This window comes from Pholcus phalangioides, unplaced genomic scaffold, assembly GCF_987345545.1.
Source record: "Pholcus phalangioides strain wild (caught in Gottingen) unplaced genomic scaffold, Ppha-v1.0 ptg000039l_1, whole genome shotgun sequence".
Taxonomy (NCBI): Eukaryota; Metazoa; Arthropoda; class Arachnida; order Araneae; family Pholcidae; genus Pholcus; species Pholcus phalangioides.
The window spans coordinates 5772625-5795981 of NW_028301625.1; the positions used below are offsets into that span (position 1 = coordinate 5772625).

General features: G+C 35.2%; 1 protein-coding gene across 1 annotated transcript in view; it reads left to right on the forward strand.

Annotated features, from left to right (window-relative positions):
- LOC149065493 (semaphorin-5A-like) overlaps positions 1 to 16810 on the forward strand; it is a 91176-nt gene extending 74366 nt beyond the window's left edge. Inside the window, exons 12-19 of the mRNA XM_089254058.1 lie at positions 7604 to 7680; positions 7818 to 7954; positions 8686 to 8853; positions 9132 to 9305; positions 9480 to 9854; positions 10821 to 11003; positions 11793 to 11945; positions 12045 to 16810. Of these exons, the coding sequence (XP_089110184.1) occupies positions 7604 to 7680; positions 7818 to 7954; positions 8686 to 8853; positions 9132 to 9305; positions 9480 to 9854; positions 10821 to 11003; positions 11793 to 11945; positions 12045 to 12391 (1614 nt within the window). The 3' untranslated portion in view covers positions 12392 to 16810. The remainder of the gene's footprint in view (positions 1 to 7603; positions 7681 to 7817; positions 7955 to 8685; positions 8854 to 9131; positions 9306 to 9479; positions 9855 to 10820; positions 11004 to 11792; positions 11946 to 12044) is intronic.
- Positions 16811 to 23357: the final 6547 nt, after the last annotated feature.

Here is a 23357-nt window from a genome sequence, read left to right on the forward strand (position 1 = left end):
ATGATCTTTGAAAGTGTCTGCAAAAACTATACTTTAAGAAATTCTACACAAAAGTCTAGTCCCGAGGTGAGAGTCCAGCAAGGTTGTCACACATAGTACACACCCTCTTTGAAACATCTTAAATGAAAAAAATATTGTGTGTGTGTGTTGAATAAATAAACGATAAAAATAATTTTGTTCCATCACCCCCTCTTCAGAATTTTTTTTCCCTCATCGCCCCCGACTCAAGCGAACCCATAGGATCCTATATTATATTTTTAGCTTCTATCGCCCCCCGACCATTCCATCGCCCACCAGGGGGCAATATTGCCCACTTTGGGAAACACTGGTCTATACAGTAACTCTCACATATTTTATTAAATGTGGTAGCAGTTCCTGCAATTTAAACTACCTCTCAAATAGATTTCACACATTTTACCACTATATACAAATAAACTTGGTGTGAACTTCAATTTAAACTTTTTTTAATCTTTCATAGCATATTTTTCTTAAAGATGCTATAAAATATATGAAGATTCTATATATATATTACTAATAACCACTTAGAATGAACCAGCTATGTTCCATAAATGGAACATAGTTTTTGTTTGCAAAAATATCAGTTAAAAATTGATTCAAACATTTCTAGTGTTTTATTGTATGCAGAGAAGAGTTCAAAGTATTTTTTAAATTCAGAAACTTCATGCTTATGTAAATTTTTTTGACCGAGTTTGAAATTTGACATTTTTTGGGCATTTTTCTCCATTTCGATTAAAATTTGTCAAAATTTCAATTTGCAACTGTTGCTCTCTGTGGCGAGACTTTTTAACGGGGAGATCGACTCGCATTTGCGCCTTGAAATTGGGAACCACAGAAAACCAACTTCAGCCGACCACCACTGTGGGGTTCGAACCCGGATCCTCGCATCGCGAGTCCGTCACTATAACACGGGGTGCATGTGTGGTGTAGCAGTAGTAGGTAGGGCCTCCAAAAAATGGCTCGGGGATCCATGATGTTCTTAAGTCAGCCACCTCGTTGGGCAATTTGCCTGTTGTGGCGTTGTATTTGTATTTGTATTTGAAGTAAATTGAAAATTATTTTGTGCATTTCTACAACTTGTAAATATCAATACTTGTAAATATCAACTTAAACATCAATTTATTTATTTTCACTGTTACACATGAACAAGCTACGCATTGGCGTACGCAAAGGGGGGTTTTGGGGTTGTAACCCCCCCCCCTTTGAGTCAAGATTATAGTGTTATTTTGCAGGAAAAAAATGTAAAACCCTCCCCTCAGAAGGGGAAAAAAATTTGAAATCCCCTCTCGAGAAAATTCTGCGCACGCCTATGAAGCTATGCATATTCAAAAATTCATGTTCCATTTATGAAACATTGGCCTTTCAAGAGAGCGGAATTCTAGGGATATCTAATGTGCAGTGGTACTGCTTCGATTTTCTTGTGCGAACTCTAGGGTATTGTCATCAATCGACATGTGTATAGAGGCAAATCCTGGGTAATATGACACAGAGGAATGTGCTTTCTGGGTGAATTGTTTATATTGTTATATTTTATTCTTGCATTTTCAGAAATGTATGTTTTTGTGAACCGCAGACTAATCAAACCGAGATCGACAATCGTAGATAGGCTTGTTATGTTCAACTATATGTAACCATTTCCAAAAGATAAAAAGATATCTCACATTAGAAGAAGCTGTGGGATGTTTAGAAACTTTCAAATTCCGAATTTGAGGACAGAGATATTTATTTATTTATTTATACAATAATGTTGGCCGAGGCCTAAACATGAGAATGTGGTTGATGATGACAGAAAAAAGTTTTATATTTTTTGAAAATATAAATGGTGTAGGCGAATCAATGACAGTGGAGGGAGAGAGTGGCCTGGTGGTAAGATGCTCATCTACCATCGTGAAGGTTGTTGTCAGGGTCCCAGGTTCGAACCCAAGGGAGGGTATTGATAAGATATTTTCCGTAACAAACTTGAGGCGACCACCGATAGACAGCGCCTTCACTCCCAACCCATCTCACTAATGGCAGTAAATTGCACTATAGCGATATGGCCAGAGTTAGTGTTTGGTGAAGTAGTGGAGGGAGAGAGTTCCAGTTAGAAATGGTATGCGGAAAAAAGCTAAATTTAAAGCAGTCGGTGGAAGTGGAGATAGGGTTTATCTTAAGTGGATGATCAAGTCTGCTGGAGATAATACCGGTGGTATCAAAATTTAAATGTCCATGAAGAATTGTAAAAAGCATGGTTAATCGAGAAAGAAGACGGTGAGTACTTAGAGGGAGAAGATTAAGTTCGCGTTTAAGTTCAAAAACAGACACATAGGAGGGCCAAGTGTCATAGATAAAACGGACGGATTTATTTTGTATTGATTCCAGCTTCTCAATATTGCTAGCAGTGTAGGGATCCCAAATTTCAGAGGCATAGGAGAGGACTGAAAAAATATAGGTTCGATAACAGAGGAGTCTAACGAGTAGAGTGTTTAAGATTGCAGCGAAGGAAAAAGAGTTTATTGAGACATTTTTGGTAGATATAATCAATTTGTTTATTCCAGCACAGGTCTGCTGAAATGATAACTTCGAGGTATTTATATTGAGAAACCTGGGATATGGAGGAGTTATTGAAGGAGAATGAAAATTCGAAAGGTGAGATTTTACGTGAAATTCTAGCAAGAACCGTTTTAGAGATGGTGAGAGGCATTTGCCATGTGGAGCACCATTAGGAGATGAAATTGAGATTGTGTTGGAGAAGTTCTTGGTCTGACTCGTGATTTATGGTGCGGTAGATTACGCAATCATCAGCAAAATGTTTGGTGGTACATCTGAGGGTTTCAGGGAAGTCGTTAATAAATATTAAGAATAGAAGTGGGGAAATTACTGATCCCTGTGGGGTTCCAGAATTTATGGTGACCAATGGAGAGTTGTGGTCTTTAAAATGGACATATTGTTTGCGATATTTAAGAAGGCTTCCAACCAATTAAGCAATTGAACGTTTAAGCCGAGTGTGGAAAGTTTAAAAAGTAATTTATCATGGGGGACTTTGTCATATGCTTTTGAGAAATCTAAGAAAATGATGTCAGTTTGTAAGTTTTATCAATGGGTCCTGAGAGGTCATGGATGTAAAGGGCCAATTGAGAAGAATGGAGAAGGGTTGAGAGAGAAATCCAAACCATGCTGATTAGGGAAGAAACCTTTTATGGAGTCAAAATGGGCACAGATTTCCTTTGCTATGATGTGTTCAAGAATCTTACAGCAAGATGAAGTGATTGCAATAGGTCTGAAATTGAGGGGATCGGTAAGAGGCCCAGATTTGTGAATTAAGATGATTTTGTTTGTTTTTCAATCAGAGGGTAGAATGAAGGAATTTAGAGAAACATTAAAAATAATCAAAAGATAGTCAGCGATTTCTTCAGCACAGAATTTGAGAATGTAGTTAGGGATTCCATCTGGGCCCAAAGAGCGAGGTTTAAGCTTTTTCAGTAATTTAATGATGCCCTCCCTAGAGATAAAGATTGGGTTAGAGTTGTGAATAGAGTCAGTGAATGAGTATTGTGGGGGAGTGGGATCCATAAGAAAACTGAGCAGAATGCTAAATTGAACTCAGTGGTGATATCCGCAGGAGAAAAGACGTCTTTAGTTGAAGTTTTGAGCGATGAGGGGGGGGGGCAGCTGTTTTGGGATGGAGGAAGTCCCAAAACTTAGAGGGATTGGTTTTGAGATAATTTGGTAAAGAGTGAGAAAGATATTTAGTTTTTTGAAAAAAAATGAGGTCTTTAAGGTTTTGGGTGTAAGCAAAAATTGCGGATTTAGGTGAGTGGAATTTGTTTACTTTGTATTTGAGGGCAGTACAGCGAATTTTTCTCTTTAAATGGATGATATCTCTATTGATCCAAGGGTTGAAAATGTACTTAGAAGAGACATTCTTACTGAGAACTGTAGCTAAGCATTTGAGGACTGTCGATTTGAAAGTGGCCCACAAGGTATGAATGTTGTTGGAGGAGGAAAGCGATAAGAAATTGGAGAAGTGGGAACGAAGAATATTTCGCACGAGGGGGGTAGTTGGCCTTATTAAAATTTGGTTTGGTGGTAAGTTTGTAGGAGGGAATAGATTACTGAAGGGAAAAATCAATGAAGGGGATTTTGTGGTCCGAGCAACCCTCAAAGACGGCGGTGTCAAGAACTGGAATCCGATTGGAAGTGGCAATGACATCCAGAATTGAACTGAAGTGAGATGTAATTCGAGTTGGTTCTAAGATAGATTGGACAAGATCGAATTTAAGGAAAATGTCAAGAACTTTATTATTAATTCGGTGATTGCCAGAGTTAGAATGCATATTTATCCAGTCAATGCCTGGGAGGTTTCAATCTCCAGTGAGATATATGTCAATTACTTGCTAATGAAAATTGGAACATCACGGATGAAGATGTTATTGTTGAAAATGATCAAGTGACAACAGTTTCAATTGATGTATATAAAATGCTAGATATATTTTCCAACAATGAGGATGAGGTGTTAGAAACTCTCGAAGTGCGTTCTTCAAAAGATGTAGGGAAGAAAACAGGAGCAAAACGCACGTGCAACACTCATGTAAAGGTTTCAAGAAAAGGCAAGACAGTTTTGAGCAATCCAATAAAAAAAACACCATTGCATGGGATAAAAAAATATTCTTCCTAGAATCTGATCAAAACCTCAGCTCTGGATTCCATTGGAAAAGATTTGCCATTTGACCATTATAGCACATTGGATAATTCATTCAGAGTTGCGAGAAGCGGATCATATTTCATGTTTGGAATTTAGAAGAGAAGTGATAATGAACCTTCTATGAACAAAGGAGGGGTTAATTATTCATCCAGGTCCATGTTGTCAACTGAAAAAAGATGGCAGGTCATCTGATGGCCATTATATTGTGTCTGCAATGTAAGGATGGGGTTTGCCAAAAAACACTAAATGCTACCAATGTGACAAACAGGTCCATCAAATGTTTTCCTTATTTTATCATGGATATTAGAAAAACAAATAGAATTTTCTGCACACATTTTTATGTTAAAAAAAATTGGTATTTGTTGTGAATTAGAATTTGTAGTAAAAAATAGAAAATTACATGTGATAACTGTACTCTAGAAATAAAAAATCGTGAGAATATAGGTAATACCAGTTTCCACTTTCACCTCTCCCCAAGTGCTAATGTTCCATAAATAGAACATCATGAAAAACAAATAAAAAAATTTTTTTCCTCAAATTTCAGAGTTGGCATGCAACGTTGTATAGGCAAGCAAAAGGACCTTAAATTCCAAATTTCAAAACAATAAGTGATTTTGTTCATAGTTCTGCCTTTAAATGGTTAAAGCATCCTTTATCAATCACTGCTTTATACTTCTGTGACTACCTAGAACCCCAGTCCATCACCATACAAGCAATTTACTGCTGTTTTACCTACAAAAGAGGGGGGAGCTGTGTAAAAATTGTGTTATGTAAAACCTAACAGAGCCTGACACTATGTGTCCAAAGTGAATCTGATGGTGATGCTACCTAGTGCTGTCTTAATGCATGGGCCCACCCGGACATGGCCCAAAGACCTCAAGAGAAGAAGAAGGGGCCTCAGAAAAAAAAGAAGTAATTTGATTTTTTGGGTAGGGCCTCAGAGAAATCACTTGGTCCGGGAGCCTGTGATGCGCTTGAGATGGCCCTGATGCTACCATACAAACCCTCAAAATCAGAAACTGATGATAGAGTGGATATTTTTTAGAGTAATTTAGATGGTTGGGGTTGGTCTGCTGATATTGAGGTGACACTCTTTTAAAGGGAGATTGGCTTGCATTTGCTCCTCAAAGTTGGAAATCCACCATAAACCAATATCAGATGATCATTGAATCAATCAGTACTCATGTCCCCATTCCAAAAAACTTGAAACTATGTGTGTTGTGTTAATGTATTGTAATTCATTATTCAAAACCCCAAACAACCTTAAAGACTTGTATTAGTCTTCAACGTATTTGTTGTTCTTGAGAGAGCTACTTTACCACAAACCAACTAAATACAAATACAACACCACAACAAGCAAAATGCCCAACGCCTTGGCTGAAAAAAATTTGCCCATAACAAATATGGATGTCATATACTTCAATATTACAGCAACCCTAATAAAAAGGTAATTACAAAAACTAGAAACAGTATATATATATGATAAAATATTATACAATGCCCATAAAGAATACTTATGGTTGTCTTATTCTAAGTATGGATAGCTTCTCGATTTACCCCAACATGCTTATCATATTTCTTTTTAAACGTGTCAATTGTGTTAGAATTCACTACCTCTGGGGATAAGCTATTCCATTTATTAGCAACCCTATTAGAGAAAAACTCCCTGCAACACCATAACCTAGAATTGTCCCTTACCAATCGATACTGGTGTCCCCTTGTAAAAGCAGTCAACTGACAGTGTAACAATAACTCGTGGTCCACCCTGTTAAATATTTTGAACACTTTGATCATGTCTACCCGACACCTGTGTTCATCCAATGTGAACATATTCTAAAAAGAAGTTGCTCTTCATAACTCATGCCCTGTGTGCCAATAAGAACACGTGTAGCTCTTCTCTGCACCCATTCAACCAAGTCTATGTCCCTCTTTAGGTATGGTCTCCAAAACTTTACAGCATACTCCAGTCCAGGACGAACTAAGCCTTGGAAAAGTAGAAGAATGACTTTAGGGGAACGTGAAGACACCTGTTTAAAAATAAAACTAAACATTCTATTTGCTTTTTTAACCACTGCTGAGCAATGTTCAAAAAACCTGAGCTGCTCGTCAATGAGATTTCCCAAATCTGTCACCCTAGTTGCATCCAGGATAGTGACACTATTCAATTCGTAAGAGAAACGTGGGTTATTTGAGCCAAAATGAGCAACCATGCACTTGTCAATGCCCATTCATTTGCCCATGTTCCAGTCCTGTTCGAGTGGGCCTGGAACAACTCCCTTTCGCTTTGATACCCAACTTCCCCATTAGCTTCACGCCATCTGCGAATTTGCTAACAATCCTATCGATACCCTGATAGAGTTTATCGATAAAAAGTGAAAAAAGTTGGCCCAACTCTGGTCATACAGAAATTTCCAACCAGTGGAGTTGGGTGTGAAATGAAAGTGCCATCTATTGGTGGTCGACTCAGGCTTGCTTGGTAAAGAACTTGTTTCTGATGTTCTTTTGGCTGGATTTGAACCGATGGACCTTGACAATAACCTTCATACAGGAATACGAGTATCTTAAAACTGTGCCACTAGGGCACTCTTGAGAGAGCTGATTAAAGAGTTAAAAATCTTTCACAGTAGCTTACATCCAAAAATTCAGTTAACACTATAAGTTTACCTCTTCTGAATATCTTTAGGCAATTCAAAATCTTATCGCAAATACTGCTTCCAGAACTAAACACAATAATCAACGATTGTAAAATTTTATCACAGTATTTCTAACATTATGCCTGCAGTAAAATTTTGAAACCATTCTAATCATTTGTAGACACCCTATTTTTTTCTGGTAGATTACATAATTGCACTTATGTGTTTCTTTTTAAGCCTAATATTTAAATTTTTTTATCATTTTTAGAGTTCTTTGTATGTTGGAACAGATACTGGTGTTTTGCGCGTACCTCTGAATAGATGCAAGCGTTTCAAATCAAAAACGTAAGATAAGTGTAATTATTGTGCCCCATAAGAAAAATCTTGGTACCCATTCTTTTTATACTTTTCAGTTTTAAAAAACTAATTTTTAATTTCCTTGTTATATATTGATCAACTAAGTTTGAATTTTGATTTTTCAGAGAATGTTTAAATTCAATGGATCCTTATTGTGGGTGGAATGAATATCAAATGGCATGTACAACTGCTCCACATAGAAATCCAGCCAGTAAATTTTGGTCTCAGAAACGTATTCAGTGTAGAGGAGCAAATGATCCGGGTAAGAATTAAAAAAATAACATTTTGCATAATTTGAATTTTTTAATAATTTTTTTGTGTCTTTTACTGATTCACTTCCAAACAAGAAATAAAGTTTATGAATGTAGATACTAATCTCTTCCTTAAATTGATAATCAACTGTAAAAAATTAAATAAAATTATAAATTACAGAATGAATGCCCTAATGACAGGTGCACATTAAAAAGCTTGCTATGCATTCATGCAAAGAAGTTTTTACTTCACAAAATGCTGTCAATTATATGTTACAAAAATTTCTTAAATAAAATTCATTGAATGATTTGTTACACTGATTTTGGTGGCACTACTTTGCCCCACCAAGTCAATGACACTCTTTTAGTTAAATTTAGCAACTCAACAACCATAAAAAAAATAAACACTCATCAAGAAGCCCTACCACATAAACATTCTTTGAATAGATACCATACATTATTCCTGATAAACCAAAAACTTACATGTTTGGCGATTCTAAATGTTTTGGTTGAAAACAGTTATGCATTATTGATATTGTACATGTAATTACTAACTAAGTCGTACAACAGTCACTTAACTATACTACCCATCAATTGATAAGGAATATCCACAAAATACTGATTAGCTTCACAAAAAACTTAATTTCATATAATAAAGTATTTTTTTATATAATTTTTAGTTATTTTTTATATTGTTTTTCATTACAATATTTGAAGTGATTCTGAATTGATTTGTTTTTAGTTGATGGAGGATGGAGTCCTTGGTCTCCATGGTTCAAGTGTGCGAAATTCAGGTCAAGTTCAGCCCATGATGGCTGCTGGTGCCAACAGCGATTATGTAATAGACCAACCCCAGTCCACGGTGGAAAAGAGTGTGAGGGTGCTTCTATTCAAGTTTCCAATTGCACACGTAAGTCTTAAATATTAATTTTTTATTAAGTGATTTTTGCATTTATTAAATTTATCCAAATTTATGACCTTTTTAAAATATAAAACAACTGAATATGGAGAGTATGGTAAATGCCTGTGTGAGTGAAAGATTACTCTCTCTGTAGAAGTCTGTTTCATCATTTCTCAATTTATTTAAATCACATTACTCTACCAAAATGCAATCTAGCTTTATTTATTCATTTCACATACTTCTTTTGCTCTATGAAATTTTGTTATATATGTATAATAATTTTCAAGGTCACGGAAGATGGACTGAGTGGTCAGAATGGTCATCTTGCTCTCAGACATGTGGTCCAGCTGTACGATCTCGCCGGCGCAGTTGTGGAAATCCTTCTCCTGCATATGGAGGACTTCATTGTGAAGGTTTAGATAGAGAAGAGGATTTGTGTACTGAAAATCCACCTTGTCCTGGTATACCATTTCTTATAAATATAAAATCATGAAGTTTTTACTGTTTACTTATATTTGTTTGATTTCTAATGAGCATTATAGATTTATTTGGTTAATAACTGAAAACCTTGAAATCAATTTTTATTGTGTGGAAAAATATTATCAGTAATATTGATAAAGCAATGTTTTTTCCAGATTATCGTGAATCTCCTATTGATGGTCAGTGGTCTGAGTGGGGTCCCTGGAGTGAATGCAGTGTTTTCTGTGGTGGAGGATTTCAGCATAGAGAACGCAGGTGTAATGACCCAGTCCCTGCCTTTGGAGGCAAAGAATGTGCTGGTTGTAACAAAGAATTCAGAACTTGTCAAGTGCAGCTTTGTCCTGAGCAAAGAAAGTCAGCTCCTTGGACTCCATGGCTTCGTGCTAATAATACAAAAGATGGATATTTTGAACAAAGATTCAGAATGACCTGCAGAGCTAATGTACCTGATCCAAGTGCTATACGAATTGGCCATATGAAAAAAGAAGAGAGATTCTGCTTAGATGGAAGTCAGAGTTGTGTTGATTCAGGTGTTTATTTTTTTATTTGTTTAAGATTCTGTGAAGGCTTTTACTCAGGACAATACAATATTTTTTTTAATAACATGATCATCACGTATTCCTAAGAGATCTTTACGATCTGTCCAGGGAATTTGTTAGTGTTAGTAAACATCCATTCCTGAACTGGGATTTGAACCCAGACCTGCACAGTCAGAAGCTAGCTCCTTAACCACTCGACTGCCAGGCAGCTTTAGTATATAACATTGCTACCTGAAGCACTAAAGAGTACTTGATACTTGTGTCATGGTTTAGCTGTTTACATGCTTTTTCTTCATGTTGCACATAGTTAGCGGTTAAACGTCATGTCATGTGTCATGTATCGTCAGTAATGTTTATTCTTGTAAATGCCTTATTTAATGTTGTGTTTTCCATCACTACATGTTGTGATTGTTTGTCTACTACAAATAAAATGAAGCAGCAGGCTATTACAGACTTTTTCAAAAAATGATTGAATGCTGCCGGTATAAAAGTTTTTCGTTTTTAAAATTGTGAAAAATATGGTGTTTTACAAAAGAACTTGACTATCAATTCAGCATATTATATTTATATAAATTTACACTGTATTAAATTTCAGACGAAATAGAATCAGTTAATATGAAAAATTTCGGCAGAACCTTGAGTTTCATGTTAACGAAGTTCAACTGTATTACCATCGTGCAGATCAGTTTTGTTATTTTTTTTTCTAAAACTCAGTTTGTGTAGTTGCAATATCAACATTTTTTTTTATTAGCTATTTCACCTAAAACGAATTATGATAAATTTTGAAGTTTTGGAATTAAAATATATTTAGTATTTTATTCATGCTTTTTCTCAAAACAACTTTGTTTTAATAATAATGACAAAATTTATATTAAACTTTTCATCATGATTTTGTTAGATAATAAACATGATTGTTAATTGATTTTTAATGTGAGCAACATTTTGTTTATTTATTAGCATTTTTGAGCACAGAAGGAGAATGGTCACAATGGTCTGACTGGTCTCCTTGCTCAGCAACATGTGGGAAAGGGTCTCAGTATCGAGAAAGAACATGTGATAATCCCCCCTTTTCTGGGAGTGGGTCTGATTGCAAAGGGTCATCAAGAATGGAACAAGAGTGTGAAACAATACCTTGTGATGGTGAGTCAATGCAAGAATAAGAATAACATCAATGATGCTTAATAGCAATTATATTACTGCAATATTGGATGCTTAAAAACTGATAGTGTTGCAGTAATTATTGTTGTGGAAACAGTGAAATTTTGTTTTTAATTCTTTTAACTAATGTTGTGTTCACCTTTAACTCTCATCAAAATATTTTCTGATACATTAATGCATTAAAAAAAATAACATCCAGGTGTTTTTTTTTTTTTTGTTTTTTTTTTGTTTTTTGCTTTTATGATTTTTTTTTTTCAGTTTCATTTCTTAACTTTATCTTATATACTATTTTTAATGTAAGTCATATATACAAGAAAAAGATCTTCCTTTATATACTGTGAAAATCCATCAATATTTATCTCAGTTTTTCATTAAATATGCCTGTTTTTTTTTCTTCAGTTTTAGTGAAATTCATAGCAATGAGGAGTTGAATTTTACCTATATATATATATCTCCTCTCTCTTTCTCTCTCTCTCTCTCTAGTCGGAACAAGTATTGTTGCTGATTTCTTTTTAATGTTAAGTAAAGAAAATAAGTATAATTGATAGAGTATAATTTTCACAGATACATCTGGAGTATCTGTAAAATATATCAGGAGGATCTGTATAAATAATAAAGATAGACTAAAAGAATGGCTGACCATTGAAGAGTAAAATAAATAGCATAATATTATATCAAAATGTATTGTGTACTCTATATAGGTAGGTTATTTTGATACAGTATATCATAGTAATAGGTCATGGTTTTTCATGGGAAATTTTCAATTTGTAGACTCTGCAGGATGGGAAGAATGGACAGTGTGGTCTATGTGTGACTTTCGACAAGAACAACATAGGCGTCGGAAATGTAAAATAGATGTACCAGGACCTCAGTATTGTGTTGGGGCAAGTCGGGAAACTCGTTTATGTGTTGAAACAGAAATAGGTAACTTCTACTTATATTATTGAAATTTAATATCATATTGTATGCATATTAGAATGTGTCTCTCATTTGCTGTGACTAATATCATACACTTATTTTCAGTAAATATGGTTGCAGATGAATCACATTTAGCTGAAGAAGATGGTGTACATATGGAACACGTCATAGTTGCCTTGATAGGTGGGCTGGTAATAGGTCTTGGATTTGGTGCTTTTGCTATGTACATCTTTAAACAACGAAAAATTCATGACTTGCCTGGTTTGACACCGAGAGGTACAGATGCAAATCTTTATGTATCTAACGTAGAATGGAAGTCACCAAAGTCAGTAAAAGATACATCCAATAAACTCCTGCCAAACAAAGAAGCAACAATAAAACGTAGTTGTAACGGTACTTTAACAAGGAACTTGAGAACTCCCCTTTATTCTGAGGAGAGCTTCAGGGAATGATTTTTTGAGCTTGTAAATGGATATTATCCAAACGCACCTGGTTGGTGTTACTGAAATCTGGTCACATAAAATACTCTGACTGCAGGTGTTTGTGGATGACAGAGTTGAAATAATTTTATCTACCATCTCCAAATTTCAAAGTCTGTGGATTATTTTCAATTTCATTCTGAATAACTATGATTGAAGAAGAATTGTATCAGCATAGACATCCAACATTCATTATTAATGTAAAAATTTTTGCTTAGAACTGGTTTTTTTTGCTCTGTACAGTTTATTTTTAAAAAAAAAGAGGGCATATAAATATGAACTCTGTTACTAGCTAAGTTGATGTGCTACGGTAGATTAGCTGACAACTTTTGAAGTTCCTTCATATGTGTATCAGGTTTTCATGGTGAATACATTCCTTGCAATTTCCATCATTTGTACGCGCATATTTCTAATGAAATATATATATATATATATAGTCATGGCTCTCCACCTTTAGCGAGACTATTTGAAATTAATTTGGATATATGCTTGTATTCCATGCAATGTTACACATTCACAGTTGACATGATCTTGAAAAGTATAAGGCGGATTTTAATGTATTGCTGATGCTACGAAGAAAAAGGTGCTAAAATATACATTTCTTTATTATGTACAAATTCTATTCAAGGAGTTTTTGCTGCATATTTCTAGATGTATCAAATTGTACTTCATTTTTCACTGAATATTATTCCACTAAAATGTGCCATAGTTTGCATGTATAATGTTCAAAATTATCATTTGTATTTATTTTGGTCTAATTTTCTGAATCAAGACTAAGATGCATGATAAAAAAAAATATTATGTAAGCTTAAAATTGTGTTTTAACTAGGGTTGTTGTGATTTATCAATCAAAATTTTTATTGATGTTAGTCACAAAAATTTGTATTGATGTTAATCACAAAAATTTTTAGTTGAGTTGATCAAGTCAATCCGCGCAGTTAAAATTATATTAAAATTTTCAAATTAACTTGTTTTTTTTATCTAACAAAGCTGTTTAGATCATTGACATTATGCTTCTGCCTATAACATTTTAGCAGAAAATTACAAGTTTAAAGAAAAATTAACTGATTAGATATATGAAGCATCTTTGTTTTTTTGTCTCCATGTATTATCAACACAGATAACAAACTAAACATAAAAGGTGAGAAATCAGTAAGATCATTGGGTAACTTTTTAAAAGAAGAAAAATAAATAGATGCATGTGTGTGTGTGTGTGTATATGTACCCTTTTGATTATATTTGCCAGCTGAGATAGTTGGCTGTCAAATTCTTACATTTGTGACATGCTTTTTAATTCTAATGCTAGTCTTGCTGATGAAAAATTCAAACTCAGCTATTTGTACTTCACATTAGTTCATATTGTTCTGAAAGTATTTCTATGTTGTGGGATTTTTGCTACATTTGGAAATGTTCTTTTAACTTTTGACTGCTGTTAAGTATTCTATTTGTACATGGATTTTTGAACACTCCTGATATAACCCTATTGGTACATGAAAAAAAAACTTTTTCCTCTCTAACTCATTTCTTCTTCTAAAATTTTCCTGTTGAAGTATATGAAACAAACAGAAAAAACATATCTAAAACTAGTTTCTCACAGATAAACTAGTGTCTGTATTTCCTGATCTTTCCTTTTCTCCACACATATTAGGCAGCCATCATCAATGCTGATAAAAAAAATGCTACAGAAGTGAAAGTTCAACTTTTAGTGACTTTGCAGGCAGCTAAAATTAAATCCATATAAATATTTGTGCTTGAGTGCACTTGCAGCTGATGCAAGTTTAATGTAAAAATTTAACAGTTGTGGAACAACAGATTTTCCTTCATGTTAAAAATTTTGAACTTGCTTTTTATATTTATCATATGTAATAACTTTTCAACAATAGAAATAGCTTTTGAACTGATACATCAGTAAAATATTGTAATTGTGAAAATATGAAGGATCAGATGAAATATTATGTGCACCAAATAATTTATGTGATGTCTCTAGTCATCATAGAATGATGAAAGTACAGAAAATATAATGAAGATATTCCTGCATTTAAACATGTTTATGCCACGTAGAAAATGGGAGGTGCTCTAAACAACTATTCGTTCATATAGTTATCAAACTTTCATAACCATACACAATCTGTAACATTTGCGGCAGCTAAAAAAAACTCAAGTAAAGTTAATCAAAAGTTGCAGATTTAATTTTGACAACACATTAAGAGTAACTGAAACTGAATAGAGGTTCCAACTACCTTTTATTTAAGTTCTTGCTGTAGATTTAATAGAAGCTCTATATTTGGCGCTGAACCCTTGATGGTACCACTTCACACAACACAAAAAAAACACATGGATGTTTCTCTGTATTATAGATATTTTTATTGCACCACCAATGAAAAATTTTATGACCACAGAACTCTGGGGTTCTTTGAACAACTAGGAACTTATGGATCAGCATGTGTATACAATACGAAGGTGAATGATTTAGCATAGCACAAGGGGCAACAAACTCACATATTATTTTGTGTTATGTAAATAATGTGTTGTTAGAAAAGTTTTAAAAAATTATATGTAAACTGAGAGAGAAAGAGATAGTTTACAAATTTTTTGCTTTTAAAGTGGAACAGATATAGATTAATATTGTCGAGGTTTCTGATGAGAGCAAAAACAGTGAGAAGAAAATCACAAATTTTCAGTCTGTTTTGTGTTTCTTGGCCAGTATTTTTTATTTCAATTTGTGCATGTTATGAGACTAGAAGTTAATCTTGTAAAGAGTTGAAAGAGTTTGGAATGATTCAGCATTCAAAGCAGAATTAAGGAAACACCAAAACATTTGTATACCCAATTCAATATACATCTTGAATAGCAAGAAAATGTAATTGAACTGTGCAAATTTGCTCCTCAACTCTTTAGATGATTAGCAATTTTTAATGAAAACAGGCAACATGCATTTTATCTTGCCTCTTAAAACAAAGTTGCTACTTCTAGTGTGACTCTGTGTATATGAGTAGATTAAAAAAAAATTCAATATCCTGTTTTTTCCTTCCCTGCCACTCTTTCTGCTATAGTGCAAGTTCCAAAACAAAGCTGAAAATATATAAACTGCTTCTCACAGATAAATTTGTTGGGTATCATCTCCACATAAAATTTACCATGACCAATGATGAAAAAAGATTACAAAATAGAAGTTTGTGGGGTTTTTTTTGCGAATTTCCAGTGTCAGCTATTTCGTTTTCTCTTTATGTTGGTGCTCGAGTGTGATCTAGTGTGGCTTGTAAAAATTTAACATGACAATAATTTTTTTTCAGTTGATAGTATATATCCATGAAATAAAATATCATTTTTTTCTAAGATTGTTGTTGTATTTAAATTATAAAAAACAATTTCACATTTAGGATATGTTTTCTATATGTGAAAAATATGATTCAAATCAAGGAAAAAAACATTCATCAATAAAAATTTTCATGAATTTATTGTTTTTATTACAACAAAAGTTATTAAAAATTTAATGCTGGTTTTGAAATGTTTTGTACAGTGTAATATATAAAATTTATTTGCTCAATCACATTTTATGTATTGTTGACGTAATACTTTAATTTGAGAGTGTTTTCATCGATTTATGTATATTTTTTTATTTCATATATTCCATCACATTTTGTGTTTCACAGTCTCCCATAGAACAAATGTTTTCATACAATGATTCTCATGCTGGTCTCAGTGGATGTAATTTTGATGTTCTCAAACTGGGAAAGTTGACAGAGTTTTCACATACCTAACACCAAAGACTGCTAATTCAGATGAACACAAACATGTGACTCATCAAATTGAAAAAGTAGGGAGAATTGGAAAATTTAGCCAATGATATTGAGAATAGTGATATAAGCTGTTTTGAAGATTCAGTTGGAACTGTGTTTCGACTCAACTTTATTTTATTGTACAACGAGCTTACATTCTTGACTTTCAGATTCATTTTCATATATTGGGAATCATAGAAACCACTTGCATGTCTGTTATGAGGATTCTCTGTGTCAATGTATGTGATAATGTTGTATACATTTTTTTTGTTCATCTGTGAATTGCTTGTATCAAAGTGTTTATAAATTGACCTTCTACATACTCGTGCATATGCTAAGTTATATTGTGTCAAAGTTTATGTATATATATTCTTTGTTTTATGTTCATGTGTGAAAGTTTAATACTTCTGGAAATTATTCTGGTAGTGACTAAAGAGATATTGATGACTGTTGCATAAATAATTTGTTTTATCTTCTGCCTAATGTGTGCCTTGTGTCTTTATCATTGCATGTAAATTTGCAATGTGTGCCTGTCTTATTCTGATAGTATGAGCTGTCATTTTATATTTTGTACATTGAAGGTTTTTGTAATAAAATATTTTAAACAGCTGTGTTTTGTGAGACTATTTATAAGCCAACATAATTAAAAACCATAATTTCGTTTTTGTGGTAGGAACATTAAATAATTAATAACTTGATTTAGTATCATTTCAAACACTCAAGATCATGTAAAAAAGGACTTAATGTTTAAGGCTGATTTTGATAATTTGATTCCATGTATAGCTAGCTACACTGCATTACAAATAATTCAAATTTTCTCATCAATTTTAAACACTTGTCTGTATTCTTGCATTTTCTGGCTTGCAACTGTAGTAAATGAATTTTATTTATTTTTTAGAAATAGTTTCATGAGCGTGAATTGTAAATTACTGACTCTATTGTGCAATAAGTATAACGTTTTTTCCATTTATCTCTAGTCATAGATTAGGTTCGCAAATAAAAATCCAGTTTTTTGAGATCTAAAAATATTTTAAACAGTAAAATAAGTGCAGTTCAGGATACAAATGTAATAGCCCTGATCCCCTTCTGCGACACCAGCATTGCTTTGAAATAGTTTCCCTGAGTATATCGCTCTATCCATCATAAAATATATCTATGATAGATGTTAGTATCGGTGCATGCTCAGATTCAACCCGTCATTATTTCGGATCCGTCGGGATCGAATCCGATACAGGCCAAGGACATAGCTTTTTAAGTTATGGAGCACTTTCCAGGATAGAAGTTCATCACAAAGCATCAATTTTGTACTTAAGCACTTATACAACCATAACACAGAAGTGCTATGGAATTAAGGGCAGTGCCGTCTTAACTCATGGGCCCGCCCGGGGGCCTCAGGAGAAGAGGGGCCTCACAAAAATGAGATACGGCTTTAAATTTCTAGAATCGACAAGGTAGGGCCTCAGAAAAACCACTTGGCCCGGGGGGCCCATGAGACGGCCCTGATTAAGGGAGAGGAAACGGTTTGGAAATATTGAAGGGTGGGTATCCCAGGTCAATAAGGTAATCGCCTCCTGTATACATAAAAAATTTCAGAGGCATTGCAAGTTTGATATCCAATCAGGACCGGATTAACCATTAAGCATAATAAGCACGTACTTAATGCATCAGGAAAAAAGAGGCACCACACATAAAATTATCAAAATTTTATCAAGCATCCGGCAAAAAAATCCTAGAATTTTTAATTGATCGTACACTGTAAGACCTTCTTCAAAAGGATGGCACAAATGGGGAAAACTATAATATTGAAAACTATATAGAAATCAAGTTAATGTACAAGATATACAGAAATACTAGCTAATTTTGTAGAGATACTGATTTTTTGACAGATAGGACGTTTGACCAATGGAGCGCATATGTATGCTGAATGGTACCGTGCATCGTCGGTGACAGCAATCAGCTATGTCTCGTAAATGACATCAGGCCACCAGATGGTCACATCGATTTATCTGTCACAATAGCTTAGATCAGCGGTTCCCAACCTTTTTCAGTCCGCGTACCCCCAGTTGGCTCGGTTCCTTTCCACGTACCACCCCCACCCCTCCAATCTGTTTCACCCATTATAGAAAAACTTCAAAAAAGGTACATGTTGAATTAAATTAAATGGTCTATTTTTTCATTATTTAGTTTTTATTTTTCAAGTAAGCAAACAAATTAACACAAAGATTGGGGAAAAAATTAATGTGATGTTTGGGACTGTATTGAATTACAAAGTTTTGAAAAATTAAGCTCAAAAGAGGATAAACTCAAACCCGGAGACGTTTAATTTGCTTCTATATTTATTTTTTATGTAATTATGCGAAGAAAACGCCTGTTCAACAAGCTCCGTGTTAACAAACGGCAACAAAAATATTGGCTTTTCTAGAAAGTTCAACGTATTCGTCACCGCGGCAAGACCAAAAACTGACTAGGTTCACCATTCCGCCATTGAAGAGGACTTCAGAGGGGTATCTGATCATCGATCTGATGCGAGCTCTAGCAATTTCTCCTTTTCTGGAATCAACAATGAAGCCGGTTCAAAATACTCTTCTTTGAAAGGATTAGATGTCCGTCCACAGATCACCCATTTCTGGCTCTGAAAAATATTTTTCAAACGAGGATTTTAATCCTTTCAAGTGACCGACTGTTAAATTTAGCTCAGCTTGTGACAAAAAATCGTGAAGTGTAAAAACACTTCCGGAAAAAAGGCTACCTCGTGCCGAAGTTCGAACAGCAACGTCTGGACTTGACCCCGGGACAACCACCTAACTTCGGTGTGCAAAAGCAAAGCGTTGTGAAGGCTGTCCATGTCTTCACACAACAATTTAAATCATTTGTAATTGGTAGGATTCACCTTGAAAAAGTTGAGAACCTTGACCGCTTCATCAAGAACGTTTCGCAAATTTGGAGGCAACGGTTTCGATGCAGGGATCTGTCTGTGAATATAGCAGTAAGTCCATTTCATTTTGGAGCTACTTCTGCCACGCGTGCACGAAGGCTACCTTCCGTGGATTTTCCTCCATCTGTGGTGAGCCCAATGCATTTTGATCATTGAATTCTTTTTTCAACGAAATAATGATCGATTGCTTCAAATAGATCTTTAACAGTCGTACGACCCCTTCAATGGGTGACAAATAAAAAGATTTACTTCGAATTTTCTCTTTCAAGTACTTAGCAATTACAAGTAGCACAGAATATTGCGCAGCACAGAATATTATATATCCAAGTACTTTCGTCGACTTGGATAGAAAAAATTCACAGCCTTTGACGACTGTGCTCTCAACATCGTTTGACATGCCCTGTATTCTTCGATACACCGTATTATTTGACAGAGGTATTAAACTCATTATATGAGCACTTTCCTCTGTAAACATGCATCTGACAGCATCTTTTCACCAATAGTGTGATTTTTTCCTGGCCTCGCAATACGATAGCTAATGTAGTAGGAGGTTTCGGTAGCTTTGGCAGAAACTTTTGGAAGATTCAAAATATGTTTTCACGTTTACAGGTGCACGGTACTTCATTTTGGTGTTTCAGTCCACTTCCGCACAGATCTAGTTTTTAGCCACTGATCCATAGCGCAAATCACGTGAGTAGTAGGTGCTTGGTAGAAAAGTTGACGTAAAAAATTGGGGGAATAACACGCACACACCTCAATACAAACGTCCGCAACAAAAGTTAAGCACAACAAGAATTAATTAATTCTTCGTTTTTATGCACAGCCCGGCATGCGCCAACAATCAAATGTAAAACGCCGAAGAAAAGTGAACCGAGAGGAAGGAGTTCACAAATCCCGATCATAGGTTGGGAACGGGCGGGAGGAGGGAAGGCCGAACCTTCCAGCGGACGCAACCCCTCTATTATAGAAGATTTTATTGATAGGGAGAGAAAAAGTCAGTATATACACTGCTCAAAACAATTAGGGGAGCAAGCAAAAAAGTGAAGAAAACCGGGCGAGACAGCCACGTATTGACATACAATGGATAGTACACGCGTATCAATGCGCAATACAGAAAAAAGACGTAAAAAAATTTGGAATTAAGCTTTAATTCTTTGAAAATATGGAAAAAACATGAAAAGATGATTTAGGGCAACAATTTGGTTACATGTAAACGATAAAAAGAAGTACTGTTTAGACATGATGCATGAGTTTTAATAGGGCGTGTGGTCTCCTCGAACAGCTAAGACTGCTGCACACCTGTTTGCCATGGATGCGATGAGGTTATCGATCAGACTTTGGGGAATACTGTTCCACTCCTCAAGAAAAGTCTCGGACAGTAACAGGCGGCCTTGGTCGCGCAGCAATGCGTCGTCCAGGACAGTGGCGGATCATGATTTTGGGAGGCCCCAGGCGCAACCTGATCTGGAGGCCCCCCTATCAGGGACGGATTAAAGGTAGGGGCTGTCACCCCCCCCCCCCCCCCGAGATCAGAAAAATTAAATGGAAAGAAAAATGTTTTCTACGTGTTTGACTGAATAACAAACCAAGAAAATAAATTTGCTTAAAAAAAGGGGAAAATTCAGAATTTTTTCCAAAAGAAATCAGAACCGTCCTGAAAAATTGAACACATGGTCACAACCACCGCCCCCACCCACAAATTTGCGTTTATCCACCACTGCACCCTTTTGGCCCTAATAAGAACGAGATGGTTCACTAAAATGAACAATATTATCAAAAATCATAACTTTTTTTTTATTTTTGCATCACCAAAACCATAAACACAAAAATAAGATAAGGAAATATAATGATATTCTCTGGTACTAGATGAAAAATAATCACACTCCCATTAAAAAAAAAAAATCACAGTAAAATTCTGCATCATATTTTTAGTAATCTAAGATGTCCGTCCTGGTGCCTTCCTTCAGCCACACGGCAAAAATGGAGATCCGTCATAGTTTTAGTAATTTAATATTACTGATTAATAAAGATTTGATAATATCTCAAATATAATATATTTGATTTGATATAAAGATACTGATAATATTTAATAGAAAAACATTTCTTCAATAGAGGGAATAGAGGGAAGAAATTATATCGGAGTAAATATAAGAATTATATTTTTAATGGAAGAAATTATTTCAGAATGAATTAAAATTATTGTCAATGAAAGAAATTATTTAAAAAAATTTTTTTAGAAATTATTATTTTTATTTGTTTATTCTATTTTATTTTTACTATTATTATATTGATTATTATTATTTTCTCTTTCAGCCACCTCGTTGGGCACTCTGCCTGTTGTGGCCTTTGCCTTTGCATTATTTGTATTCAGAGTGAATAAAAATCTTCTATATTATGCCCCCCCCCCGTTTCGTTTAATAACGAAAAATGCCACTGTATAACATTGTGGCCCGCGTACTTTATAAAATGTTTCAATATGGCCTGCTATGCCTCAAAGGTTGAAGACCCCTGCAGTAGACTCTCGCTAATCCGGTACGTATTACACCACGGTGTGCCAGATTTTACCAAAATTGCTGGATTAACTTTGAAGAAACCCATTGAAATAATATATGAAATTTCGTGCAAAGACATAGTCAGGACTTGATCAGCAATTAAGAAATATTAGAACGTGTTAAGGGGGTTAGGGCATCAGGAGAAAAGTGACACCACACCACCTAAATATCCTGGACTACTGGACGTGCTGGATTAGAGCACGACCGAATTCTCGAGAGACTACTGTAGTTGAATTGAAATGCTCAAATAAAAATTTATCAGATAATTTATATATTTTTAGTTTTGCTTACCGTTATTTTTGGAGATTCTGCAATCTAAATCCTAAAGGAAATCTTGAGGATCGGCATGAAAATTTTTTTCATTACAATAACACACATTACAATTACATTAACAATAAACACTTTTCGGTCTGACACAAAGATGTTGTCTACCCAAGCCTCCTTGACCAATCCAAAAATGTAGCTCTTTTTTTTTAGAAAGAAGGAAAAGAAACCCCCTCGATTTTTTTCAGCCGGGGAGGGAGTGTTAAAAGAGCAACAGAAAAATCACGTGATTCAGAATGCATGTCATTCAGCATTCATTTCAAACCCCACTTTTCTTTTGTCATATGGTCGTATGGTTCCAGTCATAGATTGCAAATGTATATGTTGTTTGAACCAGCTTATACTATTTCATTCAAACAAGTGGGAGACAAAATCACAATAAGAGCTCTACTACATTCATTTTAATTAGTACGACTGTCTCTTCCTGTCGATGTCGCCGCTTGCCGATAGCCATCTTGCCATCCATTATACTGTATACAAAAGCTTACACCAAAGCTGTCGTATTATCGGCGCCCATGAAAGCATTTAATACTGTGGAATGAGACATCTGTTTATGCCTTCACTACAATTTTCATTTCGGACAGACATTAGGACCTGCTGTTCTCATCCCTCCTCCTGCTTGTGCCCTTAGGGAAATACTGTTTGAAAATGACCCTCCCTGAATGATCGCTTTACAATGTCTCTTCTTTCTTTGTCGGGGAAGAACTGGCCCTTGAGAGCTGCGTCTTGTAAATTGTTCTTTTCTTTCAGTTCCCGTTTTTCTTCCATAACTCATACGTACAGTATACAAAAAATAACAAAAAAAAAAAAAAAATTGCGGTTGAAAAAAAAAGGGAGAGCAGATACTGTACTTAGTTCAAGAGATTTGTTGATGCGCATGTAAATTCATATGTAGGATGAAGCACACAACTATTTGGAGGCCCCCCGCTCTGCCGAGGCCCCAGGCGCGCGCCTCATGCGCCTGTGCGGTAATCCGCCACTGGTCCAGGATTCAGGTCAGGAGAGCACGCTGGCCATTCCATACGCTGTATTGTTTCAGCTTCAAGCATGTTCTCCACCAGACGAGCTCTATGCGGTCGGGCATTATCATCCTGGAAAACAAAGGAATCTCCAATGGCTCCAGCGTAAGGGATGACATGAGGTCGCAGTATCTCGTCTGCATACCTTCGGGCCGTCAAAGTGCCATTCCGAATGATATGCAGGTCCGTACGTCCGCCTATGCTGATTCCACCCCATACCATCCAACCAGCTCGTCTGTATTGTGACCTTTCACGAACGAATGCGGGGTTATTTCGAGTGCCCCTGTCCCTCCATACCAGAACACGTCGGGTGTCACACTCCAGACTGAA